The sequence below is a fragment of the Ranitomeya variabilis genome, chromosome 2 (genome assembly GCF_051348905.1).
Source record: "Ranitomeya variabilis isolate aRanVar5 chromosome 2, aRanVar5.hap1, whole genome shotgun sequence".
In the NCBI taxonomy this organism is placed as follows: Eukaryota; Metazoa; Chordata; class Amphibia; order Anura; family Dendrobatidae; genus Ranitomeya; species Ranitomeya variabilis.
This window is the reverse complement of record NC_135233.1, coordinates 1,005,132,645-1,005,158,642: the sequence shown is the minus strand read 5'-3', so window position 1 is coordinate 1,005,158,642 and position 25,998 is coordinate 1,005,132,645. Positions and strand designations below refer to the sequence as shown.

The window sequence follows — 25,998 nt, the reverse complement described above, 5'->3', positions numbered from 1 at the left end:
ATCGGTATCGGAAAGTATCGGCCGATACCGGCAAAGTATCGGATCTAATCCGATACCGATACCCGATACCAATACAAGTCAATGGGACTCATGTATCGGACGGTATTCCTGATGGTTCCCAGGGTCTGAAGGAGAGGAAACTCTCCTTCAGGCCCTGGGAACCATATTAATGTGTAAAATAAAGAATTAAAATAAAAAATATTGCTATACTCACCTCTCCGACGCAGCCTGGACTTCAGCGAGGGAACCGGCAGCGTTGTTTGCTTAAAATTCGCGCTTTAACTTCCTTACTTGAAGTCCCGGCTTGCGATTGGTCGCGCGCCGCCCATGTGACCGCGACGCGACCAATCACAGCAAGCCGTGACGTAATTTTAGGTCCTTCAGGATTTTAAAATTACGTTCCGGCGTTGTGATTGGTTGCGTCGCGGTCACATGGGCGACGCGACCAATCACAAGCCGTGACGTCACGGGAGGCAGGACACGCGCGCATTTTAAAATGCGCGCGTCTCCTGCCTCCCGTGACGTCACGGCTTGTGATTGGTCGCGTCGCCCATGTGACCGCGACGCAACCAATCACAACGCCGGAACGTAATTTTAAAATCCTGAAGGACCTAAAATTACGTCACGGCTTGCTGTGATTGGTCGCGTCGCGGTCACATGGGCGGCGCGCGACCAATCACAAGCCGGGACTTCAAGTAAGGAAGTTAAAGCGCGAATTTTAAGCAAACAACGCTGCCGGTTCCCTCGCTGAAGTCCAGGCTGCGTCGGAGAGGTGAGTATAGCAATATTTTTTATTTTAATTCTTTATTTTACACATTAATGTTGTTTCGATACCGATACCCGATACCACAAAAGTATCGGATCTCGGTATCGGAATTCCGATACAGCAAATATCGGCCGATACCCGATACTTGCGGTATCGGAATGCTCAACACTAATCAGGACCTTTTTTTGGTCGCTGATCACCCGCTGTCATCGCTGGATTGGCGTGTGTGACGCTGATCCAGGGATGTGTTCACTTGTAACCAGGGTAAATATCGGGTTACTAAGCGCAGGTCCGCGCTTAGTAACCCGATATTTACCCTGGTTACCATTGTAAAAGTTAAAAAAAACAGTACATACTCACATTCTGATGTCTGTCACGTCCCCCGGCGTCCACAGGGTTAAAACTGCTTTCGGCAAGAGCGCTGCTAATATGCACACCCTCCGGCCGAGAGCTTCCCTGCACTGACTGTGTCAGCGCCGGCCGTAAAGCAGAGCACAGCGGTGACGTCACCGCTGTTACTGCCGGCGCTGACACATTCAGTGCAGGGAAGCTCTCGGCAGCAGCGCGTGCATATTAGCAGCGCTCTTGCCGAAAGCAGTTTTAACCCTGTGGACGCCAGCGGGGGACGTGACAGACATCAGAATGTGAGTATGTAGTGTTTTTTTTTTTTTTTACCTTTACTATGGTAACCAGGGTAAATATCGGGTTACTAAGCGCGGCCCTGCACTTAGTAACCCGATGTTTACCCTGGTTACCCGGGTGCTGCAGGGGGACTTTGGCATCGCTGAAGACAGTTTCAACGATGCCGAAGTCGTTCCCCTGATCGTTGGTCGCTGGAGAGAGCTGTCTGTGTGACAGCTCCCCAGCGACCACACAACGACTTACCAACGATCACGGCCAGGTCGTATCGCTGGTCGTGATCGTTGGTAAATCGTTTAGTGTAATGGTACTTTTAGTGATTACCTCCCATAAATCATCTTTAGACAATAACATCTCCACTTTGAATTTCCATAACTGATAGTTCTCATTGTTCAACTTAGCTACTGTGAGCCTCAGCTCTGAACTGCTGCTTATCTTTAACTTATTTGTCTGTTTGAAGAGAATTGCTCTGAAGTATTCTTTTGCATTCACCAAGTCCTTTTTGTCTTCTATGCTGGGCCCATAACCTGTTGCATGGTTTGATCACAGAAGAAACTTGTGAGAGTAGATTATATGGGGTAATTCAACTTTTTCTGTCAGAAAAGTGTAAACTCCTCCTGCACTCAAATAAGTCTGTATCTGTTGCATATCTGCCAACATACCCAACAATATTGGGCCTCATATTGGGCAAAAGTAAGAGGCACATGATAGATCAAACTGAAAATGAATTACAGATAAAACATTTTGGGCGCAATGCAACAAAACTTTTATGTCAGAATTCTGACTTAAAAGCTTAAAAAATTGCGAAATTAGGCACAACTTGAAGTTGCACCAAAATATAGCTACTTTTGGCTTTTTCACACTTGTTTCTCCACCCATTTTGCCAAAGCAGGGGCTGCAGGGATACGTTGCAACCTCCGCTCGTCAAATCCATAAGGAGCCATGGTGTGAATAACTTGATGATTTGGGCCCTTTGAGTGTAATTGAAGTTACCTTTATTGTAGTACTCAACAACTGATAGGACCAGTCCACATTTCAGTGCCGTGTGCATGTTTTCTATATCGATAGCTACTGCCTCAGCTTTATTTCTCTGTATATCGTGAAAGAAAGTCATGTTACTGATGTCTGCAGCACTCCCCAAATCTGCTCACTATCTCTAGGCCATCACATATGGTTTTTATTCTTTGCTAATAAACATCACCTACCAGAATCATTTCGATGCACCCCAGTGCAGATGATGGCTCTGTGCATTTAATGGCTCCACCACTAACTGAGGACCAGTCATCACATTTTTTCTTCTCATTCTTGCTCTGCGGACACCAGCGTATTTCCTGGAGAACTCGAGGAGGATGAGCTCCTAGTGTGAAATGTAATTGCCATCATAAGAATATTACAACAAATACATTAGAGCTTGCTAAACTTCTGTAATATCAGAGTTACTCCACACATATGTCTCGTACCCTCGAGTGTTTTCATGCCATTAAACAATCCTTGTCCTAAAAAGAGATAAGTGTCCATTGCTGATGGAAGAGCAATGAGAGCGGTGGTGGTGTCTTCAAACAGCAAGTCCTTCCCATGAGTGGAGCTGAATAGTTTGCACTCTTTTTTCTAAGATTAGATAACAGTGACAACAAAAAAAGAACAAAAAAATACCATAAACTACAAGTCACTAATAACTACAAAGCTTTATTACAAAAGTGACTTAAGGTACCTTCACACTGAGCGACTTTACAACGAGAACGACAGCGATCCGTGACGTTGCAGCGTCCTGGATAGCGATCTCGTTGTGTTTGACACGCAGCAGCGATCTGGATCCTGCTGTGATATCGCTGGTCGGAGCTAGAAGTCCAGAACTTTATTTGGTCGTCAGATCGGTGTGTATCGTTGTGTTTGACAGCAAAAGCAACGATGCCAGCACTGTTTTACAATGGTAACCAGGGTAAATATCGGGTTACTAAGTGTAGGGCCACGCTTAGTAACCCGATATTTACCCTGGTTACCATTGTAAAAGTAAAAAAAAAAACACTACATACTCACCTTCTGATGTCTGTCACGTCCCCCGGCGTCCACAGGGTTAAACTGCTTTCGGCAGGTGCGCTGCTAAATGCACGCGTTGCTGCCGAGAGCTTCCCTGCACTGACTGTCAATGCCGGCCGTAAAGCAGAGCACAGCGGTGACGTCACCGCTGTTACTGCCGGGTGCCGGCGCTGACACATTCAGTGCAGGAAGCTCTCGGCAGCAGAGCGTGCATTTAGCAGCGCACCTGCCGAAAGCAGTTTAACCCTGTGGACTCCGGGGGACGTGACAGACATCAGAAGGTGAGTATGTAGTGGTTTTTTTTTACTTTTACCCTGGTTACCCGGGTGCTGCAGGGGGACTTCGGCATCGTTGAAGACAGTTTCAACGATGCCGAAGTCGTTCCCCTGATCATTGGTCGCTGGAGAGAGCTGTCTGTGTGACAGCTCCCCAGCGACCTAAACAGCGACGCTGCAGCGATCGGCTCGTTGTCTATATCGCTGCAGCGTCGCTGAGTGTGACGGTACCTTTATGAAAAGCTTAATCTTGAAACATATGTAGTTGTTAATGGATGAAGGTCTTTCAACCTGGTAACTGTTTTTAAAGGCTTTTTCCAAGATGAAATTGATAACCTATCTCTAGGGAGACAAACTACATGACTCAGTATCAGCCGCTAAACTAAGTATAGAGCTGCAGTGTTCTGTTCTGTACAGCTCTGGCATAAAATAAGAGACCACTGCAAAATGTTCAGTTTGTCTGATTTTTCTCTTTATAGGTATATTTTTTAGTAAAATGTAAATTGTTCATTTACTCTATAAACTTCTGACAACATGTCTCCGATTTTCCAAGCAATACATTTTGCATTTTTTTCTAAAAAAGAGAAATGGTCAAAATTAAAAAATAAACAGTGCTTTCAGACCTCAAATAATGCAATGAAAACAAGTTCGTAATCATTTAGAAACAATAATACAAATTTTTTAACGCAGGAAGAGTTCAGAAATCAATATTTTGTGGAATAACCATGATTTTTAATCACAGCTTTCATGCGTCTTGGCATGCTTCCCACCAGTCTTTCACACTGCTTCTGGTGCAAAAATTTAAGCAGTTTTTCTTTAATACAAATACCACTGATGCATATCAATCAAGACCTATCACAGGGATAACCCTTATAATGGCCATAGAAAAATATAGGGCAAAAACTCCAATACTAATCATATCCTACAAAGAACCACAGGAGTACACAAAAGCCCAAAGGCATCATTCACTAAAAAAGGTAACAAATTTTATTATAAATAATAAATACATGTAAATACAGACTTGACATACAAGGTACACGTATAACTCATGTACGGCGGACAAAAACCACTGAAAATAACACCCAAGGTAAAGAGAAGGCAAAAAGCTTATGGCCGTTAGGGACATGTAAACTAACAAATGGTATAAAATATACCATGAAAGTGCATAGTGCAATTCAATGACACATGTGCCTAGTCAGGCCAGATAGGTAACTACTTTTCACACCCAGATAGGCTAAAACAGGGTTAAAGCTATGCCAATCTTACCCAGAAAGAATCGGTGCCAGTGTCTGTCCGGTGGCCCCAGATTTTCTTTGTTTGATGGCTTGTGACTATCCATCATCCTCTTGATTACATTCCAGAGGTTTTCAATGGGGTTCAGGTCTGGAGTTTGGGCTGCCAATGACACGGTTTTGATGTGATGGTCTCTTAATTTTTGCCAGAGCTGTATATTTCTTATTGTGGCCACTGCTGGAGCAGATGTCAGCTTATTGATGGGAGTGCCTAGTATCAGACCCTCACCAATCTAATATTAATGGCCTATCCTAAGCAGGGGCGGACATTTCATTGGTGTAACCTGTACAGCAGCACAGGGGCCCAAAAGGTAATGGGGCCCACTTTCATCTCCAAAACATGTGTAATTGTGCATTATAACGAGCTATAGGACTGCAAAGGGCCCATATAATGTTCTTACATAGGGGCACTTTTCTGTGTCCGTAATTGATTCTAAGTATAGGTCGTCAATATGTTAGTCATGGAAAATGACTATAATGTTGGTGTACTAACCTTAATATATGTTTACATGTGTTGCATTTGACATAGATTTCAGATTTGACCATGACTGGTGTTGTTAGGCTAGGTTAGTCTCCCACAAGACACTACTCCTTTTGTTCTACCACTAGAAAAATGCATGCAAGTTGACCACCTGCATACCCGTTAATCACACTTGTCTTTTATGACTATAATCATACTTATAATGTTACCTGAGCCTGAAGAAGATACTCGGTGATATCCTTTATCTTGTCTCCGGTGCTTCTGGTCACCACAGCATGTCTGGGGATTCTTCCAAAGTTACAGATTTTGTATTGGCTTAGTGGTCTTCTAGTATTGTCTGGACACAACAGCTCAAAATTGTCCGAGTATTGCCCTGAAGAACAATACATGGAATTAATATGAGTAACAGATATATTAAAGGGCAGCTGTCACCAGGTCAAAAGTGACAAGTTTTTGTTCCCATCTTATTTACGCTGGCGTGGCGTGATCTTCTGAAGGCACTGATGTCTGCTATATAAAATCTACACTGAAGCCCAAGTCATATCTAGGCTTCATAGGAGATTGTCTATTTTCCATTAGACAGCAAAACTATTGTATTGCAGTGTAAATACTGAAGTATTGCAGTGTACTGCATCACCAATCAAGAGTTCGTAGATTCAAATCCCATAAAACGACTAATGAAAAAGAAAAGACATTGTACATACATTCATGGCCCCCTTGTTGGCACCCTTGAAATTGTTCCAGAAAATGAAGTATTTCTCCCAGAACATTATTGCAATTACACATGTTTTTTTATACACATGCTTATTTCCTTTGTGTGTAATTTAACAACACAAAAAAAACAGAAAAAAATGCAAATTGTATGTAATTTCACACAAATCCCCCAAAATGGCCCCTACAGTTAAATATGGGGGAGATTCAAAGATGTTTTGGGGTTTTGCTGCCTCAAGCACTGGGTGCCTTGACTAAGTGCAAGGCATCATGAAATCTGAAGATTACCAAAGGATTTTGGGTCGCAATGTAGTGCCCAGTGTGAGAAAGCTGGGTTAGTGTCCTAGGTCTTGGGTCTTCCAGCAGGACAATGACCCCAAACACATTTCAAGAAGCCCTCAGAAATGGATGGAAACAAAGCGGTGAATTGTTCTGAAGTGGCCAGCAATGAGTCTGGATCTAAATCCCTTTGAACACCTGTGGAGAGATCTTCAAATTACTGTTTGGAGAGGGCACCCTTCCAATATGAGAGACCTGGAGCACTTTGCAAAAGAAGAGTCGTCCAAAATTCCAGTTGAGATATAAGAAGCTTGTTGATGGTTATAGAAGCGATTGATTGCAGTTAATTATTCCAAAGGGTGTGCAACCAAATATTAAGTTGATGGTGCCAAAAATTTGTACCATATGTAAATGCAATAATTTTCCAGGAACAATTTCAAGGGTGCCAACACTCTCAGCCATGATTGTATATATATATATATATATATATATATATATATATATATATATATATATATATATATATATATATATATATATATATATACAGTTAGGTCCATATATATTTGGCCAGAGACAACATTTTTCTAATTTTGGTTATGGACATTACCACAATGAATTTTAAACAAAACAGTTCAGATGCAGTTGAAGTTCAGACTTTCAGCTTTCATTTGAGGGTATCCACATTAAAATTGGATGAAGGGTTAAGGAGTTTCAGCTACTTAACATGTGCCACCCTGTTTTTAAAGGGACCAAAAGTAATTGGACAATTGACTCCAAGGCTATTTCATGGACAGGTGTGGGCAATCCCTTCGTTATGTCATTCTTAATTAAGCAGATAAAAGGCCTGGAGGTGATTTGAGGTGTGGTGCTTGCATTTGGAAGGTTTTGCTGTGAAGTAAACATGCGGTCAAAGGAGCTCTCCGTGCAGGTGAAACAAACCATCCTTAAGCTGCGAAAACAGAAAAAACCCATCCAAGAAATTGCTACAATATTAGGAGTGGCAAAATCTACAGTTTGGTACATCCTGAGAAAGAAAGAAAGCACTGGTGAACTCATCAATGCAAAAAGACCTGGGCGCCCACGGAAGACAACAGTGGTGGATGATCTCAGAATAATCTCCATGGTGAAGAGAAACCCCTTCACAACAGCCAACCAAGTGACCAACACTCTCCCGGAGGTCGGCGCATCAATATCCAAATCTACCATAAAGAGAAGACTGCATGAAAGTAAATACAGAGGGTTCACTGCACGGTGCAAGCCACTCATAAGCATCAAGAATAAAAAGGCTAGACTGGACTTTGCTAAAAAAACATCTAAAAAAGCCAGCACAGTTCTGGAATAACATTCTTTGGACAGATGAAACAAAGATCAACCTCTACCAGAATGATGGCAAGAGAAAAGTATGGCGAAGGCGTGGTACAGCTCATGATCCAAAGCATACCACATCATCTGTAAAACATGGTGGAAGCAGTGTGATGGCTTGGGCATGCATGGCTGCCAGTGGCACTGGGTCACTAGTGTTTATTGATGATGTGACACAGGACAGAAGCAGCCGAATGAATTCTGAGGTATTCAGAGCCATACTGTGTGCTCAGATCCAGCCAAATGCAGCCAAACTGATTGGTCGTCGTTTCATACTACAGATGGACAATGACCCAAAACATAAAGCCAAAGCAACCCAGGAGTTAATTAAAGCAAAGAAGTGGAATATTCTTGAATGGCCAAGTCAGTCACCTGATCTCAACCCAATTGAGCATGCATTTCACTTGTTAAAGACTAAACTTCACACAGAAAGGCCCACAAACAAACAGCAACTGAAAACCACCGCAGTGAAGGCCCGGCAGAGCATCAAAAAGGAGGAAACACAGCGTCTGGTGATGTCCATGAGTTCAAGACTTCAGGCAGTCATTGCCAACAAAGGGTTTTCAACCAAGTATTAAAAATGAACATTTCATTTAAAATTATTTAATCTGTCCAATTACTTTTGGTCCCTTTAAAAACAGGGTGGCACATGTTAAGTAGCTGAAACTCCTTAACCCTTCATCCAATTTTAATGTGGATACCCTCAAATGAAAGCTGAAAGTCTGAACTTCAACTGCATCTAAATTGTTTTGGTTAAAATTCATTGTGGTAATGTCTATAACCAAAATAAGAAAAATGTTGTCTCTGTCCAAATATATATGGACCTAACTGTATATATATATATATGTACGGTGAATGCTGAAACAGGAAAAAAAGGCAAGAATTTTCTTTTCTTCTATAACAATAACTCCCTACTTATATATGGTAAAAAAGCAATTAAAGCATTGTATCTAAATCAACCCACCGCGAAAAAATGCCGTCTTTCAGTTCCATTTACAAGAAAATTAAAATCTCAGAAAATGGTGACACAAACCAATTTTTTTTTTTTACAAGCATCAAAAAAAAAATTTCACTACTTAAATAAGTAAGTAAGTATTACTGTATTTTTACTTTCTGGGAGAATGATGTTGCCAGGTACCGTATATACTCGAGTATAAGCCGAGAATTTCAGCCCATTTTTTTAGGCTGAAATTGCCCCTCTCGGCTTATACTCGAGTCATACCCAGGGGTCGGCAGGGGAGGGGGAGCAGCAGCTGTCAATTTGTACAATACAATTAACGCCGTAAAAACAACATCCAAAAAACAACTGCATTTTTTGTAATCAATTGATCCCATTTTTCAGTATATTGTATGGTAAAATGAATGGTGTCAATGAAAGCTATAACATATCTCGCAAAAAAAAACAAGTCCACATGCAGATATGACGATAGAAAAATGAAAAAGTTTAAAATCTTGGAAGAAAGGGAGGAAAAAAAACAAAGGTGTGAAAGAAAAAATCCTATACCTATTAAGTGGTTAAAAGAACCTGTAGCCACTCCTGGAGTGACTGGCTCAGTAAATAAATGTGTTTCCTATGAAATCACTACAATAAATATTTTTTTCTTAGAACTCCGCACTTTTCCAAACCTCAGTTTTTGCTTGCAGAAATGTATAAATAAATTGACAATAGGACATTACCAGTTGTGGCGGTGTCATTGGACCTGTCACTGACCGGCACACAAAACACCGCAGGTCTACACCTGTACGCTGTACAATCACAACAGACTCTCCCTGAAGACATTTTATATTGGAAATTCATTCATTGGCAAATTCAAAGAGTGAAGAGTTTATATCCCTGAATAACCACATTACCTGATAATACCGTGTCTGCCACAAAAGCCACATCTCCTTTATCATCTCTCAAACACCTGACCAAAAAAAGGATAATTTAGCCATAAGTCATTATTTTATACAACCGTTCAACAAAATAAAAAAGTTCAACAAAAAATGCCTGAGATAGCTCCAGCCAGGGCCATATTCAACCAGAGGCCCAGTTGGTTGGTGCCTATTAGTGATGAACGAATGTGCTTGAATAAGGTGTTATCCGAGTATACTCATGTGCTAACCAAGTGTCTTCGGTGTACTCGAATAGTTTCATAGAGTCATAGAATATTAGAGTTGGAAGGAACCTCCAGGGTCATCGTGTCCAACCCCCTGCTCAATGCAAGATTCACGAAACCATCTCAGACAGATGTCTGTCCAGTCTCTGTTTGAAGACTTCCATTGAAGGAGAACTCACCACTTCTCGTGGCAGCCTGTTCCACTCATTGATTCCCCTCACTATCAAAAACGTTTTTCTAATATCTAATCGATATCTTCTCCCTTTCTAACAAACAGGCAATCCCTGCATGTGTTGTAGCTGTTGAACAGCCCCACAGGATAGAGATACATGATGCAGAATCATGGGGCAGGATGGAGACAAATGATGCAGGAACATGAGAAGGATGGATACAAATGGTGCAGGATCATGGGGCAAGATGGAGACAGATGGGGCAGGAACATGGGGCAGGATGGAGACAGATGGGACAGGATAGAGATACAGATGGGGGCAGGATCATGGGGTAGGATGGAGATGGTGGAGACACATGGGGCAGGATCATGGGACACATGGGGCAGGATCATGGGAAAATTGAGTCAGAATCATGGAACAGATGGGGCAAGACCAATGAGACAGATGGATCAGGATCATGGGACAGATGGGGCTGGATCATGGGACACATGGGGCCAGATTATGGGACACATGGGGCCATATGGAGCACGATGGGACATCACATGGGGGCAGAATGGAGACACATGATGGCAGAATAGGAGAACACAAGTCTGGAGCCATGAATGAAACACAAGGGGGCTAGGGTGGATGATATTATTATGGAAAGGGCTAATTAAGGGATATTATTACTGCAGTGATGTATTTTATTTTTGAGGATACTATTTTCAACGGTGGAGGTGCTGGTATTGTGCAGAGAGACACAATGTCACCTTTTTAAATCATCTGGTATAGTGTGTAATGTTACTGGTGATCACTGTATTACCTGTACACTGACACTATATACAGAGCTCGTGTGCATAATGTTACTAGTGATCACTGTATTACCTGTACACCGACATTATATACAGAGCTCCTGTGCATAATGTTACTAGTGATCACTGTATTACCTGTACACTGACACTATATACAGAGCTCCTGTGTATAATGTCAATGGTGATCACTGTATTACCTGTACAGTGACAATGTATACTATGTACAGAGCTTCTGTGTATAATAGCACTTATGGGAATATTAGTATGGTGGTTTTTTTTTTTATTAATGTAGTATTTGGTCACTACATGGTGGTATTATGTGGTCTGGTCATGGTGTAACAGTATTTGTTCCTTGAATGTGGCATTATTCAGTCGCTATGTGTTGGTAATATATGGTCTGGTCATGGTGTGATGGTATTTGTCCCTTGTATGTGGTATTATTCAGTCACTATGTGGTGGTAATATGTTGTCTGGTCATGGTGTGATCGTGTTTGTCCCCTGTATGTGGTATTATTCAGTCAATGTGTGGTGGTAATATGTGGTCTGGTCATGGTTTGGTTGTATTTGTTCCTTGTATGTGGTATTATTCAGTCACTATATGGTGGTAATCTGTCCATGGTGTGGTATAATATTATTGGTCATTTTAAAAATTGAAAAATAAATAAAAATATATCTAAAGAGTGTTGGATATTTTAACAAATAACAAAAGAGTCTACCTTGTCATGGTGGCGGATTAAAAACCTTTTGAACAAACAAAAGCTGATGGCTATGTATGCGATCTGGTGATGGGAACTGTTAATGTGTGATTGGTGAGGACGTGGTGCAGAAGTGGAGTTTTTCCAAGAGTGGGCGGTGGGACTGTGGAAGGTTCGAGGAGTGGAAGTGGTGCTGGTGTGGAGCCTGGGCGGAGTCTCAAGAGGGCCAAAAATTTTGCCAGTATGGGGTCCTGAAGTTTCTGGTGGCGGTACTGTGCAGATTAACTTTGTATCTGCAGATTAATATCATTTAGGGACATAATATGTTCACTCTAAGGTATAGCCTACTAATTAGGTAAAATTTAAGGTACCAGCCAATCTGTGCCTACAAACTCCACAAATGTAATTCTGACACTGTCTCCTGCTGAAAATAAACTGATGAGGCCGGACTGATGATATCGGATCAGTTTTATCCCTTTGGGATGAAAAAACTAAATGTAGGGGGAAATTAATTTTAGACATTCTGATACAATATATTATATTAGATATGTTTGGGGTTTTTTTGTTGAACAGTAGCAATTAATTTGTTTTACTTAGATCTTATTGCAATTTAAATACTGATGTATAAAAACATCGCTACAAAAAGAATTACATTCAAAAGTGACATTAACATGAAAAAGGAAAAGAGTACATTAACATTTATACATCAGCACCAATTTTTATCTGTAGGATGATATCAGTTATCTGAGGTTCTATCTAAAAAGACTAACCAGTTGCATTATAACTCACCTAAAGGCGCCTTCATCCCCATAGTACGGCTCTCCAGGACCACGTGTGCACTTATCTTCCTGACCTGCACACTGCTCACACAGGTTCACCTCTTGGGCTCCTGGGGCACAGCTCGCTGAGAAGATCTCTGAAGCAACTATGGTGGAAACACAGCGGAATACGTCACCAATACACAGAAGAGCACTGACTATGATTAACTAGTAAAAAAAAAATGTTTGTACAGTTGCAAATTAGTCTAATAGTTATTTCCAATCTGCACAACTATAGAAACGTATCTTATTAACATGTAATAAAATATTACATATCTGTCGTAGGTAGGTCCTAGCAGGCAGTGACATACCACCAATGGCAGCAGACCACGCTGCCGCTATGAGGTACAAGAGTTGGGGGGCCGCATTCTATATGGAGGACTATGTAGGACCCAATATACTGCATGGAGGACTATGTGGAGCCTATTATATTGTATGTAAGACAATATGGGGCCCATTATACTGTTTGTAAGATGATGTGGGGCCCATTATACTGTATAGAGGACAATATTGGACCCGTTATACTCTCTATGGAGGACTATGTACGGCCCATTATGCTATATAGAGCACTATGTGGGGCACATTATACCGTATGGAGGACCATTTGGGGCCCATTATACCGTATGGAGGTATATGTGGGGCCCATTATACCATAAGGAGAACTATATGGTACCTATTAAATCATATGGAGGACTACATGGGACCCAACATACCATATGGAGGGCTATGTGGGCCCCATTATACTAATGAAGAAGCTACATGCTTCGAAACGCGTTGACAAATAAACCACTTACTATTAAATTGCCATCCATTATTCTTCTTCCTACGGCAGTGCAGAACTAACCCATTTGTGTTTTCCTTTAATTATGGTAGCAGAAGAGATGAGACATATAATTGATGTAGCCTGTCCAGACAGAAGGCCCAAAGGTATGGGGGCTTGCTAATACCTCACATAGCTTCAGTCATGTAGGTACTAGTACGATCTAGTTGTACGTAGCACCTCCTAGAATTTTCATTAGGAATTAGTGCAGAATGACCGGTGGCCTGCACAAGTCAATTTCTAGTAAAAATGAATTATGGAAAGTAATAACAGGAATTTGAAGTATATCACGAATATTTATTTCATAATATTGTTGATTTTTAAGTGGTGCAGTAAAGGTTAAATCCTAGCTCCACAGGATCTGATCAAATCACCAGGCTAACCCTGCATATAACCAGGCGAGCTGTTCTCCTTAGTCAGTCAGCTGAGAGAAGCTGACCAGACTGGATGCGTCTTGGAGGGAGACAGTCCAGAATCCAGGGGTTCCTATGGACAATAGCTGTTTTGTTTGACTGAGCTGGGGTATGAGTAGCCAGTGTCTATTCTGTTAGTTAGTGTCTGGACAAGGCAAGGGATTTATGTTGATGAGTTTGTTTTGGTCCTGTGCAACCTGTGGAAAACAATTAAAACTGCAAATGTTTGGACCAAAACTCCATTGCCTGTGTGAACACTACTTAAGGCCTAATGGTTACCAGAGCGAATGAATCCCTACAATTGATAGAGAATGCGGGCATGAAGTCCCAGAGAGCACAGGCAAATGTCCTTGGAAAAGGCAGCTACAGCATTGATAACATAGAATGGAAGAGTTTGTTTAGCAATCAGTCCAAGCCAATCTGCAGTTGCAGCAGAAGCAGCCCCACAAACATCTGATCCAGCAGTTTTAGCAGGAGTTGGGGCAGCAGTTGCAACAGCAGCATAAGCAGCAGTTAAAGCATGTTCAGCAGCAGATGGCTCTCCTGGCAGAAAATGTTCGGGCCAGGAAGATGGCAGACAGAGAGAAACTGCCCCAGAGCAATGGACAGAGGTCCTACAACCTTGCCCTGCAGGATGCCAAGGAGCAGGACAGGCTGAAGGCGGAGATTATGGCATGTCTGGGCAGGGCTGCCACTAGGAATTTCGGGGCCCCATACTAGCAAAAGTTTTGGGGCCCCCTTGAGACTCTGCCCAGGCTCCACCCAAGCCCCATCTCCACCCCTTGAACTGTCCACAGTCAAAAGATTTTTTTAGCCACCACAACGACAAGGTAGACTCTATTGGCCAGGACATACTCTACACTAACCTGTTAAACATTTGCTAAAATATCCATTACTATTTAGGTATATTTTTATTTATTTTTACATTTTTAAAATCACCAATAATATCACATACAGGGGACAAATACCACCGCACCATACCACTACAAAGTGACTTATAATACCACTTACAAGGAACAAGTACCACCACACCATGTCCAGACCACATACAGTACAGACCAAAAGTTTGGACACACCTTCTCATTTACAGATTTTTCTGTATTTTCATGACTATGAAAATTGTACATTCACACTGAAGGCATCAAAACTATGAATTAACACATGTGGAATTATATACTTAACAAAAAAGTGTGAAACAACTGAAAATATGTCTTATATTTTAGGTTCTTCAAAGTAGCCACCTTTTGCTTTTGCTCCATTCTGCCCCGTCTCCATTCTGCCACTGTGTCTCCAATCCTGCCCCATATCTCCATTCTGCCCCTTGTCTCCCATCCTGCCTCTATCCTGTCCCCGTGTCTCCATTCTGCCCCGTCTTTATTCTGCCTCGTGTCTCCAATCCTGCCCCATGGCTATATTCTGCCCCCGTGTCTCCGATCCAGCCCCCATGTCTCCATCCTGCCGCGTGTCTCCATCCTGCCCTTGTGTCTCCCATTCTGCCCCCTGTCTCCATTCTGCCCCGTGTCTCCAATCCTGTCCCCGTGTCTTCATCCTGCCCCCCTGTCTCCATCCTGCCCCCATGTCTCCATCCTGCCCCATGTCTCCATTCTGCTCCATCTCCATCCTGCCCCCTTGCCGCCAATCCTGCCCTCTGTCTCCATTCTGCCCCTTGTCTCCATTCTGCCCCTTGTCTCCCATTTTTACCCGTGTCTCCCATCCTGCCCCCTTGTCTCCATTCTGCCCCGGACCGCTTCCAATAAAAATAAAAAAAAATCTTACTTCTTGCCTTGCTCCTGTGGCGAAGTTCCCTCCAGGCATTTCAAGTGCATACTCGCCGGCATATGACAGTGACTTCATACGCCGGTGACGTGCATGCTGACGTCAGCTACCAGCCTCCGATTGGCTGGCGGCTTTAACTATTGCCGTGCGGGCCCGGATCCGCATGGCAATAGTAACTGAACCTGTGTCAGTAACTGAACCTGTGTCAGAAGCAGGTTCAGTTACTGCACTGACAGAAGCCTGCCACTGGGCACGATCAGCAGAAGAGACGGGGCCCAATGCGGGCCCCCTCTGCTGATAGGGCCCCATACACCAGTCAGGGCAGTAATGTCCTGATGATGGTCCTACAACTGGGCACCACCCTGGCAGTCTGGGCACAATAGGGGCACCTCTGGTGCTACCAAACTACAAACCTCCACAGTCCCAGATGTTTGACCTGTTACACCTGGTGCAAGACTTGCTGCAGCCCAACACCTGCTCTTCAGCACAGATGGTGAAATGAGTGGTAATGGACTGATTAATTCACTCACTACCAAAAGCCGTGCTAAGCTGGGTTGACCAAGGAGAACCCCTGAATTCAGATGAGCTTGTCAGCCTCGTGGAAAGATACATGACCATGGAGAACTCTCTGAGAAAACAAGGAAGTCTGAAGTCACATTTCTGGGAGACCCAAAAGAAAGGGCCCAAGGTCACATCAGAGGAGCGCACAAAGACCCAGGAGGAGTGCAGAGTTCAAGGGGTCTCGTAACATTGCCTGTAGGAGGTGTCGTTCCCTGGGTCATATATCAGGCATATGTAATTTGAGCTAGCAGCCGATAGACTGCAGAGTAGGTGGGCACTACTCCTACTTTGCCTACCCTGCCTGCAGTGCTGTTCCTCATCCTGGAGAGGGGCCTTAGGAATGCCAAGTGACTGTGATCAGTGTCCATGTGACGGGACTTCTGGAATCAGGGAGTTTGGTAATCCTGGCAAGGGCCACACTTCCGCATGTGTTAGTCCCTGAAATAAAACTAGAAAGGGGCGCACCAATATATAATGTCAAAATCACCATCAAGGGGTGCAATACTTAGTCTACAAATGAAACATGGACACATGAGAAGAAGAAAGAGTAGACTAAAAATAGTATGCACGACCCAAAAATGTAAAGACCATAATTAATTCCAATAAGCAAAAACACCTTTATTCAACACCTCAGAAAATATGTTAAAAACATTTAAAAACAAATGTACAAATACCTATGCCCACCATATCCCATAGTAAATAGCAGTCCCATGAGTCGGGAAACAATAATATCCTACCCTGGATGCACCAGGTGACATGTACTATCCTGAAAAAATGTGCCTGTATAGGCCACGAAGGGCTCAACCACACTATGTCAATATGAGCTGCTGATGACCAAAGAGTGAAAAAATGAAGACATATATGCAATGCATGGTCCTAAAATAAAGATATACTAACATGCAATGTAACAGCTGTCAATACAACCTGTCCTACGTCGGTTCTAGTATATATAAATGCAGCAGTCCAAGGGCACAAAGCACCACAGGAGTAAAATACACATAGAATCAGGGAACGTGGCAGTCCCAAAAATGGCCCCAAGATAGGAAGAAGGGATAAGGTGGGAGCGCACCCCACGCGTATCGCTGCCTCTGCAGCTTCGTCAGGGGAAGTGATGCTAAAGGCGCCATAATGTATGCTTAAATAGTAAGTCTAATAAAGTAAATTGCATACCGGTGTAAAAGAGCGAGAGAAAGATGAGCGCCGGAAGACGCCGGCGACGCCATGATGACGGGAGCACAATCAAAATAGACGGCAATCCTAGAGCGTCCAGAAAGGTCACATGCGCATGCGCAAACCGCGGTATCCGATAGGACCACGTTGCGCACGCGCCGTACCAGCCGGCTGGATGGACACATAGTAGGGCACGGAGCCCAAGATGGAATAAAGACAGGAAGCCGGACTGAAAAGGCAAAACCAGCCAAATGGACACATAAAGGGGACACAGAAAAGAGGGGATAAAATGAGGAACTAAAAATCATGATCCTATCGGATACCGCGGTTTGCGCATGCGCATGTGACCTTTCTGGACGCTCTAGGATTGCCGTCTATTTTGATTGTGCTCCCGTCATCATGGCGTCGCCGGCGTCTTCCGGCGCTCATCTTTCTCTCGCTCTTTTACACCGGTATGCAATTTACTTTATTAGACTTACTATTTAAGCATACATTATGGCGCCTTTAGCATCACTTCCCCTGACGAAGCTGCAGAGGCAGCGATACGCGTGGGGTGCGCTCCCACCTTATCCCTTCTTCCTATCTTGGGGCCATTTTTGGGACTGCCACGTTCCCTGATTCTATGTGTATTTTACTCCTGTGGTGCTTTGTGCCCTTGGACATTGCTGCATTTCTATATACTAGAACCGACGTAGGACAGGTTGTATTGACAGCTGTTACATTGCATGTTACTATATCTTTATTTTAGGACCATGCATTGCATATATGTCTTCATTTTTTCACTCTTTGGTCATCAGCAGCTCATATTGACATAGTGTGGTTGAGCCCTTCGTGGCCTATACAGGCACATTTTTTCAGGATAGTACATGTCACCTGGTGCATCCAGGGTAGGATATTATTGTTTCCCGACTCATGGGACTGCTATTTACTATGGGATATGGTGGGCATAGGTATTTGTACATTTGTTTTTAAATGTTTTTAACATATTTTCTGAGGTGTTGAATAAAGGTGTTTTTGCTTATTGGAATTAATTATGGTCTTTACATTTTTGGGTCGTGCATACTATTTTTAGTCTACTCTTTCTTCTTCTCATGTGTCCATGTGTTAGTCCCTAGGAAAGGGGTGGGGGTAAGGTGTAACCGTATAAATGTCAAGAGCTATCCTATAGACCAGGTCAAAATACGTCCAGACTGTGGTTCCGTGTCACACCAAGTGGGAGTGGTCAAAAGTCTTGTTGTATCCTATTGTTATCGGTCGAGATTTTCTTTGTTCTGGGACTTATGGGCTAATGCTGTGGCACCCAGTAGTCCAATATATCACCAGGAGTTGGCTATAGTAACAAAGGTGCATGATGTAAACTGTGAATTTCCCTTCACTGTAGCGGCTAGAAAGGAGGATGAGGAAGCATCCCCTGAAGCCAATATACCTGACCTGGAGGAGTCCTAGAACAACTTTGGGACTGCCCAACCTAGAGACTTAACAGTAAAAGGTACTCTGGAAAATGTAAATGGGGCTCCCCAGGAGACAGGACTCGTTAGTCGGTTTCCACTAGGGACCAGGCATAATGATGAGCGCATCCTTAAGGCCAAAGAGGAACAATCCAGGAGGTATCATCGGTCAGCTGGAGAGAGACAATTTAAGAGTAAGGATCAGGTACTTGTCTTCGGGCCTACAGGGGAGAGCAAGATCTTTGCCCAGTGACAGGGACTCAATAGGGTCGTGGAAAAGGTGAGAGAAATTAACTATAATGTATACCAACAAGGGAAAAGAAAGCCTGATCTTATATATTATGACAACCAATTAAAACCCTGGAAGGGTAGGGATCCACTTGAAACCCCTTGCTGGTTGGCCTGATAAGAAGCCAAACTTGTGAGTGTCAAAGTGCCAGGAATTTTGCTGCCTTCCAAAAATCAGCACAGCCGAAAATCAGTACTCCAAAATAGGGGCAGGTTCTTGGAGTTACTAGGTCACCCTCGTGCCATCAAGCATGAGCCTCACATTCGAGTCAATTTAAAGTCCTGCAGGCTCGGTATGTTGGCAGATGGTGCCCAGGCCAAAGCTTTGGGCAGATTGAGTAGGGGATACGCAGCAAAGAAAGGTACCGTAATCTAGGGTTAAATTCTAGCTCTACAGGTTTTGATTAGATCACTGGGCTAGCACTGCATATAACCAGGCAAGCTGTTCACCTTAGTCAGTCAGTTATCAGAGTATGCTCGTGTGCTAACCAAGTGTCTTCAGTGTGCTCGAATAGTATCATAGAATCATAGAATGTTAGAGTTGTAAGGTACCTCCAGGATCGTAGTGTCAAACCCTCTGCTCAATGCAAGATTCACTAAACCATCTCAGACAGATGTCTGTCCAGCCTCTGTTTGAAGACTTCCATTGAAGGAGAACTCACCACCTCTTGTGGCTACCTGTTCCACTTATTGATCACCCTAACTATCGAAAACTTATTTCTAATATCTAATCGGCATCTTCTCCCTTTCTAACAAACAGGTTGTGGCTGTTGAACAGCCACGAGACATGTGAGTCGCCCGACAGGGCCATGGGGTACCCGGTACCGGGTCCGGTGTACACAGGGGGATTTCACGGTGGTGATCCGGTCCGTGGCCCTGGGCGCCCATGTAAAAGGGGAATTTGAATAAAGTTTATGTTCGTGACGCCACCTGTGGTATTCGGTCAGTGGGGACCGACGCTGCTTTAAGGGGTCCTCTGGGGTGATGTTATGGCAGCTAGATGGTGTAACTTCCCATAGATGAATTATGTACCCAAGGCTCCCAGTGTGTAAATGGAAGATGGTGAATGGTGCAGTAAAGAACGAGGACACAGGTTTGCAGTCTCTTTACCTGGTTTACTGAAGACTTCAGACAGCCACAGTCCAGGGTACCAGATCACAGGGCAGGTAGGGTCCGGCCGGCTTGGAAGCGAATCCAGAGTCCCATTTACCAGGTGGAGTTAAAAGCCTTCCTCTAGCGCGGTGGTGTTGTAGTCCATTACATCCTATGGCTTCAGATAAGGTCCTTACAGTTCTTCTCTCTGTCCCTCATTTAGGATAGGACAATACCTGCATAACAGGTAATTCAAGCCTTTTTACAGGGACTCTAGCACGCCCCGGGCTCTATCTGTTACTGTGTCTTAGGTGTGTGTGGCGAACAGGTAACTTGCAGTTCAGCTGTCCTGCCAGTTTCTGATGTAAGTCTTAGAGTCCCTTACAACCTCGGTGGTCCGGCTACCGATTATCTGTGCTTTGCCAGGGAGACAGTCTGCTCACTGCTGTCCTCCCCCTGGTGTCTCCTCTCCTGTGCTTTTGGTCTCCTGCATGCTCACTGAGCATTGTTTGGCTTTCTGTATGTCCCTTTCTCCAGGAGCTGTAGTACTTCAGACTACACGGCCCCTTCAGACATTCTGACACTCTGTGTCCGTCTGCTCTCTCCTGTCTCTCTGTCAATCTGACTGAAACTCCCTTTCCCTCCAAACCACAATATATATATAGGGGAGTCACCTAGAAAAAGGATCAAAAGCTCCCCCTTGTGGCCTGGAGTGTAAACATGTGTGTATGGTGATTACCTGATAAAAGATATCCTTCATCGCTTCCAAACGTAACATCACTCTCCCCGTGAGGAAAGCAATGCTACTGTGATGACCAGGACCCTGGGGCGCCACACATGCAGCCGCGGGAACTCAAACATATTTTTCGAGCACACAGAATACACTCGGTTAGCACACAAGCATGGTCGGATGACACCTTGTCCGAACACATTCGGTCATTCGCTGATCACTTGTGCCTATGGGTAGCCCCATTGGAGGGGCATCTCCTATAGATACATTGACCAGTGAATGTGTACTTCTATGTCAAGGGATGGCAATGCTGTAGAAATGAGAGGAGGGCATATAGACGAGGCAAAGAAAGTCTGCAAAAGGTGCAAACTATTGTGAGAAGCCCCCCCCCCCAATGTTTTACTTTATTATTTAAGATCAATTTATGACTTAAAGGGAACATCTATTGTCCTCAAATGCTATTGACTTGCAAATATACGGTTAATCCGCAAATTAATAGGGTTACAATACTGTCCGTCGCTGTACTGAAAAAAGCAGTTACCAGCAGGAAATAAACTTTGTTACTCCGGGGAGCCGCTAGCTTTTAGTCATAGAGGCGTGCCTGCAGAAGCAACAGTCTCTGCTCACTGTACAGTGAGCAGCGTCTGTAAGCACACTCCAGTACTGTGATTGACAGCTTTTTTTTGCAGTTCATCTGTGCTGGAGTGTGTGCTTACAGCCGCCAGTCACAATGCTGTGAGCGGTGACTGTAGCCATTCCGACACTCCTTTATCACTGAAAGCCAGTGGCTCCCAGGAGGAACATTTCCTCCCAAAAGCCACATTTTCAGTAAGGCACTGGACATCAATGTAACTCTATTAACCTGCAGATTTAGGGCCGCCATCAGGGTATTACTGCCCTTATTGGCATATGGGGTCCGGTGAGTAGAGGGGGCCTGGACTGGGCCCCTTCTGCTCCATTGGCCCCAGAGGCAGGAGGATCCTTCCGGTGCACTTGCTGAACATGCGTCCTCAATTAAAATATGCCAGCCAATCACAGGATGGCAGCTGACGTCAGCGCACACGTTACCAGTGTATGACATCACGGTCATACACCAGTGAGTCCGTGCTTCAAATGGATGGAGGAGACAACACTGCTGGACCACAGCCAGGTAAGGAGAAAGTGTATTTTATTGACACCAGGATGGAGAAACATTATGCAGGATCATGGGGCAGGAATATGGGGCAGGGCGGACAGATGGGGCAGGATGCAGACACATGCTGCAGGATCATGGGGCAGGATGGAGGCAGATGGGGCAGGGACATGGGGCAGGATGGAGACATGCTGCAGGATCATGGGGCAGGAATATGGGGCAGGATGAAGACACATGGTGCAGGATGGAGGTAGATGGGGCAGGAACATGGGGCAGGATGAAGACACATGGTGCAGGATCATGGGGCTGGAACGTGGGGCAGGATTGAGACACATAGTGCCGGATTATGGGGCAGGAACATGGTACAGGATCATGGGGCAGGATGGAGACAGATGGGGCAGGGACGTAGGGCAGGATGGAGACACATGGTGTATGATCATGGGGCAGGAATATGGGGCAGAATGGAGACACATGGTTTAGGATCATGGGGCAGGGTGAGAAAGATGGGGCAGGAACATGGGGCAGGATGGAGACAGATGGGACAGGATAGAGATACATGGTGCAGGATCATGGGGCAGGAACATGAGGAGGATAGATACACATGCTGCAGGATCATGGTGCAGGAACATGGGGCAGGATGTAGACACATGGTGCAGGATCATGGTGCAGGAACATGGGGCAGGATGTAGACACATGGTGTAGGATCATGGGGCAAGATGGAGACAGATGGGGCAGGAACATGGGGCAAGATGGAGACAGATGGGGCAGGAACATGGGGCAGGATGGAGATACACGGTGAGAGATCATGGGGCAGGATGGAGACAGGTGGAGCAGGATCATGGGGCAGGATGGAGACTTATGCGGCAGGATGGAGATGATGGAGACACATGGGGCATGCTCATGAGACACATGAGGCAGGATCATGGGAAAGATGATGCAGAATCATGGAACAGATGGGGCAGGACCATGAGACCGATGGATCAGGATCATGGGACAGATGGGGTAGGATCATAGGACAGTTGATGCAGGATCATGGGCCAGATGAGGCAGGATCATGGGACAGATGACGCAGGATCATGGGACAGATGACGCAGGATCGTGGAACAGATGGAGCAGGATCATGGGACAGATGGGGCAGGATCATGAGACAGATGGGGCAGGATCATGTGACAGAAGGGGCCAGATTATGTGACACATGGGGACAGATGGAGATCATATGGGACAGGATGGGACATCATATGGGGGCAGAATGGAGACACATGAGGGCAGAATGTGAGAACACATGGCTGGAGCCACGAATGAAACACAAGGGGGCTAGGATGGGTGATATTACGGTAGGGGCTAATTAAGGGATAATATTACTGCAGTGATGCATTTTATTTTTGAGGATACTATTTTCAATGGTGTAGGTGCTGGTACTGGGCTAGCACTGCATATAACCAGGCAAACTGTTCACCTTAGTCAGTCAGCTGTGGGAAGCTGACCAGACTGGATGTGTTTTGGATCTGAAGAGAATTACTGGCCAGAATTCCTCTCTGAGAAGAGTCTGCACATGCTGTGCACAGAGAACCGCAAATACAAATGCTTCTCACTAAATTAGAATATCATTAAACATTTAATTTATTTTAGTTCTTCAATGCAAAAAGTTTAAATTATATATTATATAGAGTCATTACAAACAGAGTGATCTATTTTAAGTGTTTATTTCTGTTAATGTTGATGATTATGGCTTACAGCCAATGAAAACCCAAGTCATTATCTCAGTAAATTAGAATAATTAACAAAAGCACCTGCAAAGGCTTCCTAAGCATTTAAAAGGGTCCCTTAGTGTTTTTCAGCAAGCTGAAAATAAATTAACTTATTGATGATATTCTAATTTAGTGAGAAGCTCCTGTATCAGTGGTTGTATGGACAACAGCTGTTTTGCTTGACTGAGCTGGGGATAACTCAGCCATGTACTGTATGTGTAGCCAGGGCCTGTTCTGTTTAGTGCCTGGCCAAAGCCAGGGATTTTAGTTTATGAGTTTGTTTTGGTGCTGTGCAACCTGTGGAAAGTAATAAAAACTGCATGTATTTGGACCAAAACTGTATTGCATGTGTGATTACTACCTAATAATGTCTACCAGGGCGAATGAATTCATACTGTGGGAATATAGTCATTTCTAGGTGGCACTCAGTGAACTTCACTGATCACAAGGCCTTATATGCACACAACATGATGTGCACAGATCTGTACTTAGGATATTCAGAGTGCATTAGGATCCATATGGTACCATACACTATATTTTCTCCAGGAGACACATGGGGGCAGTCGAGTCTTATACAATTTTTGGGATGAAACTAATTGATTAGTGCATCACTTTTACCTTTTTCAATAGTTTTTAGTTCACGTCCTTCCCACGACAGTAAATTCTTTTTAAGGAGTACGTCCAAAGGAGCGACCCAACCTGCTGCATCTCCCACGGCAGAATGACAAGATCTCTTGCCTTTTAGTTGATCAAGTTGGAAGCTACTTGAATTTTTCACCACAGCGACAGCATAGTGCAGCGTCACAGGAGCTGAAATACATAATTATGTGGAAGACTGTAATAACATTTAATACTTTTTTCGTTCCCTGCGGGCTTCACTGAGACCCTCGGAGCAACGCGATGTGATCGCGTTGCTACGAGGGTCTCCTACCTTCTTCTCCCTGCAGGCCCCGGATCCAAAATGGCCGCAGGGCTGCATCCGGGTCCTGTAGGGAGGTGGCTTACCAATTATTATTCCCATAAATACATTTCTTTATCTAAATAAAAAAACAATAAAAGTACACATATTTAGTATCGCCGCGTCTGTAACGACCCGACCAATAAAACTGACCCACTAGTTGACCCCTTTATTGAACACCGTAAAAAAAAAAAAAAAGAGGCAAAAAACAACGCTTTATTATCATACTGCCGAACAAAAAGTGAAATAGCACGCGATCCAAAAGACGAATATAAATAACCATGGTACCGCCGAAAACGACATCTTGTCCCGCAAAAAACGAGCCACCATACAGCATCATCAGCGAAAAAATAAAAAACTTATAGTCCTCAGAATAAAGCGATGCAAAAATAATTATTTTTTCTATAAAATAGTTTTTATCGTATAAAAGCGTCAAAACTGCTTTATCCATTTTACCAAATGCGGAACGGTATAAACGCCCCCCCCCCCCAAAAGAAATTCATGAATAGCCGTTTTTTTGTCATACTGCCTCACAAAAATCGGAATAAAACCCAATGAAAAAAGTCATGTGCCAGAAAATGTTACCAATAAAAAAGTCAACTCGTCCCGCAAAAAATCAAGACCTCACATGACTCTGTCGACCAAAATATGGAAAAATTATAGCTCTCAAAATGTGGTAACGCAAAAAAATATTTTTTGCAATAAAAAGTATCTTTTAGTGTGTGATGGCTGCCAGTCATAAAAATCAGCTAAAAACCTGCTATAAAAATAAATCAACCCCCCCTTCATCACCCCCTTAGTAAGGGAAAAATAAAAAAAAAAAAAAATGTATTTATTTCCATTTTTTCATTAGGGTTAGGGCTAGGGTTAGGGCTAGGGTTAGGGCTAGGGTTAGAGCTAGGGCTACAGATAGGGCTAGGGTTAGGGTTGGGGCTAGGGTTAGGGTTTGGATTACATTTAAGGTTGGGATTAGGGTTAGGGGCGTGTCAGGGTTAGGGGTGTGGTTAGGGTTATGGTTGGGATTAGGATTAGGGGTGTGTTGAAGTTGGGGTTAGGGGTGTGGTTGGGATTAGGGTTAGGAGTGTGTTTGGGTTAGGGTTTCAGTTAGAATTGGGGGTTTCCACTGTTTAGGCACATCAGGGCTCTCCAAACGTGACATGGCATCCGATCTCAATTCCAGCCAATACTGCGTTGAAAAAGTAAAACAGTGCTCCTTCCCTTCCGAGCTCTCCCGTGTGCCCAAACAGGGGTTTACCCCAACATATGGGGTATGAGCGTACTCAGGACAAATTGGACAACAACTTCTGGGGTCCAATTTCTCCTGTTACCCTTGGGAAAATAAAAATTTGGGGGGCTAAAAAAACATTTTTGTGGGAAAAAAATGATTTTTTATTTTCACGGCTCTGTGTTATAAACTGTAGTGAAATACTTGGGGGTTCAAAGT

At 43.9% G+C, this 25,998-nt stretch overlaps 1 protein-coding gene across 1 annotated transcript in view; it reads right to left on the bottom strand.

Moving 5' to 3' along the window:
- LOC143808512 (saxiphilin-like) overlaps positions 1–25,998 on the bottom strand; it is a 121,365-nt gene that overhangs the window by 44,017 nt on the left and 51,350 nt on the right. Inside the window, exons 7-13 of the mRNA XM_077291262.1 lie at positions 24,215–24,406; positions 12,390–12,525; positions 9,697–9,752; positions 5,700–5,863; positions 2,866–3,013; positions 2,611–2,762; positions 2,399–2,495 (exon numbers count right to left, since the gene is read on the bottom strand). Coding sequence (XP_077147377.1) covers positions 2,399–2,495; positions 2,611–2,762; positions 2,866–3,013; positions 5,700–5,863; positions 9,697–9,752; positions 12,390–12,525; positions 24,215–24,406 — 945 coding nt within the window. The remainder of the gene's footprint in view (positions 1–2,398; positions 2,496–2,610; positions 2,763–2,865; positions 3,014–5,699; positions 5,864–9,696; positions 9,753–12,389; positions 12,526–24,214; positions 24,407–25,998) is intronic.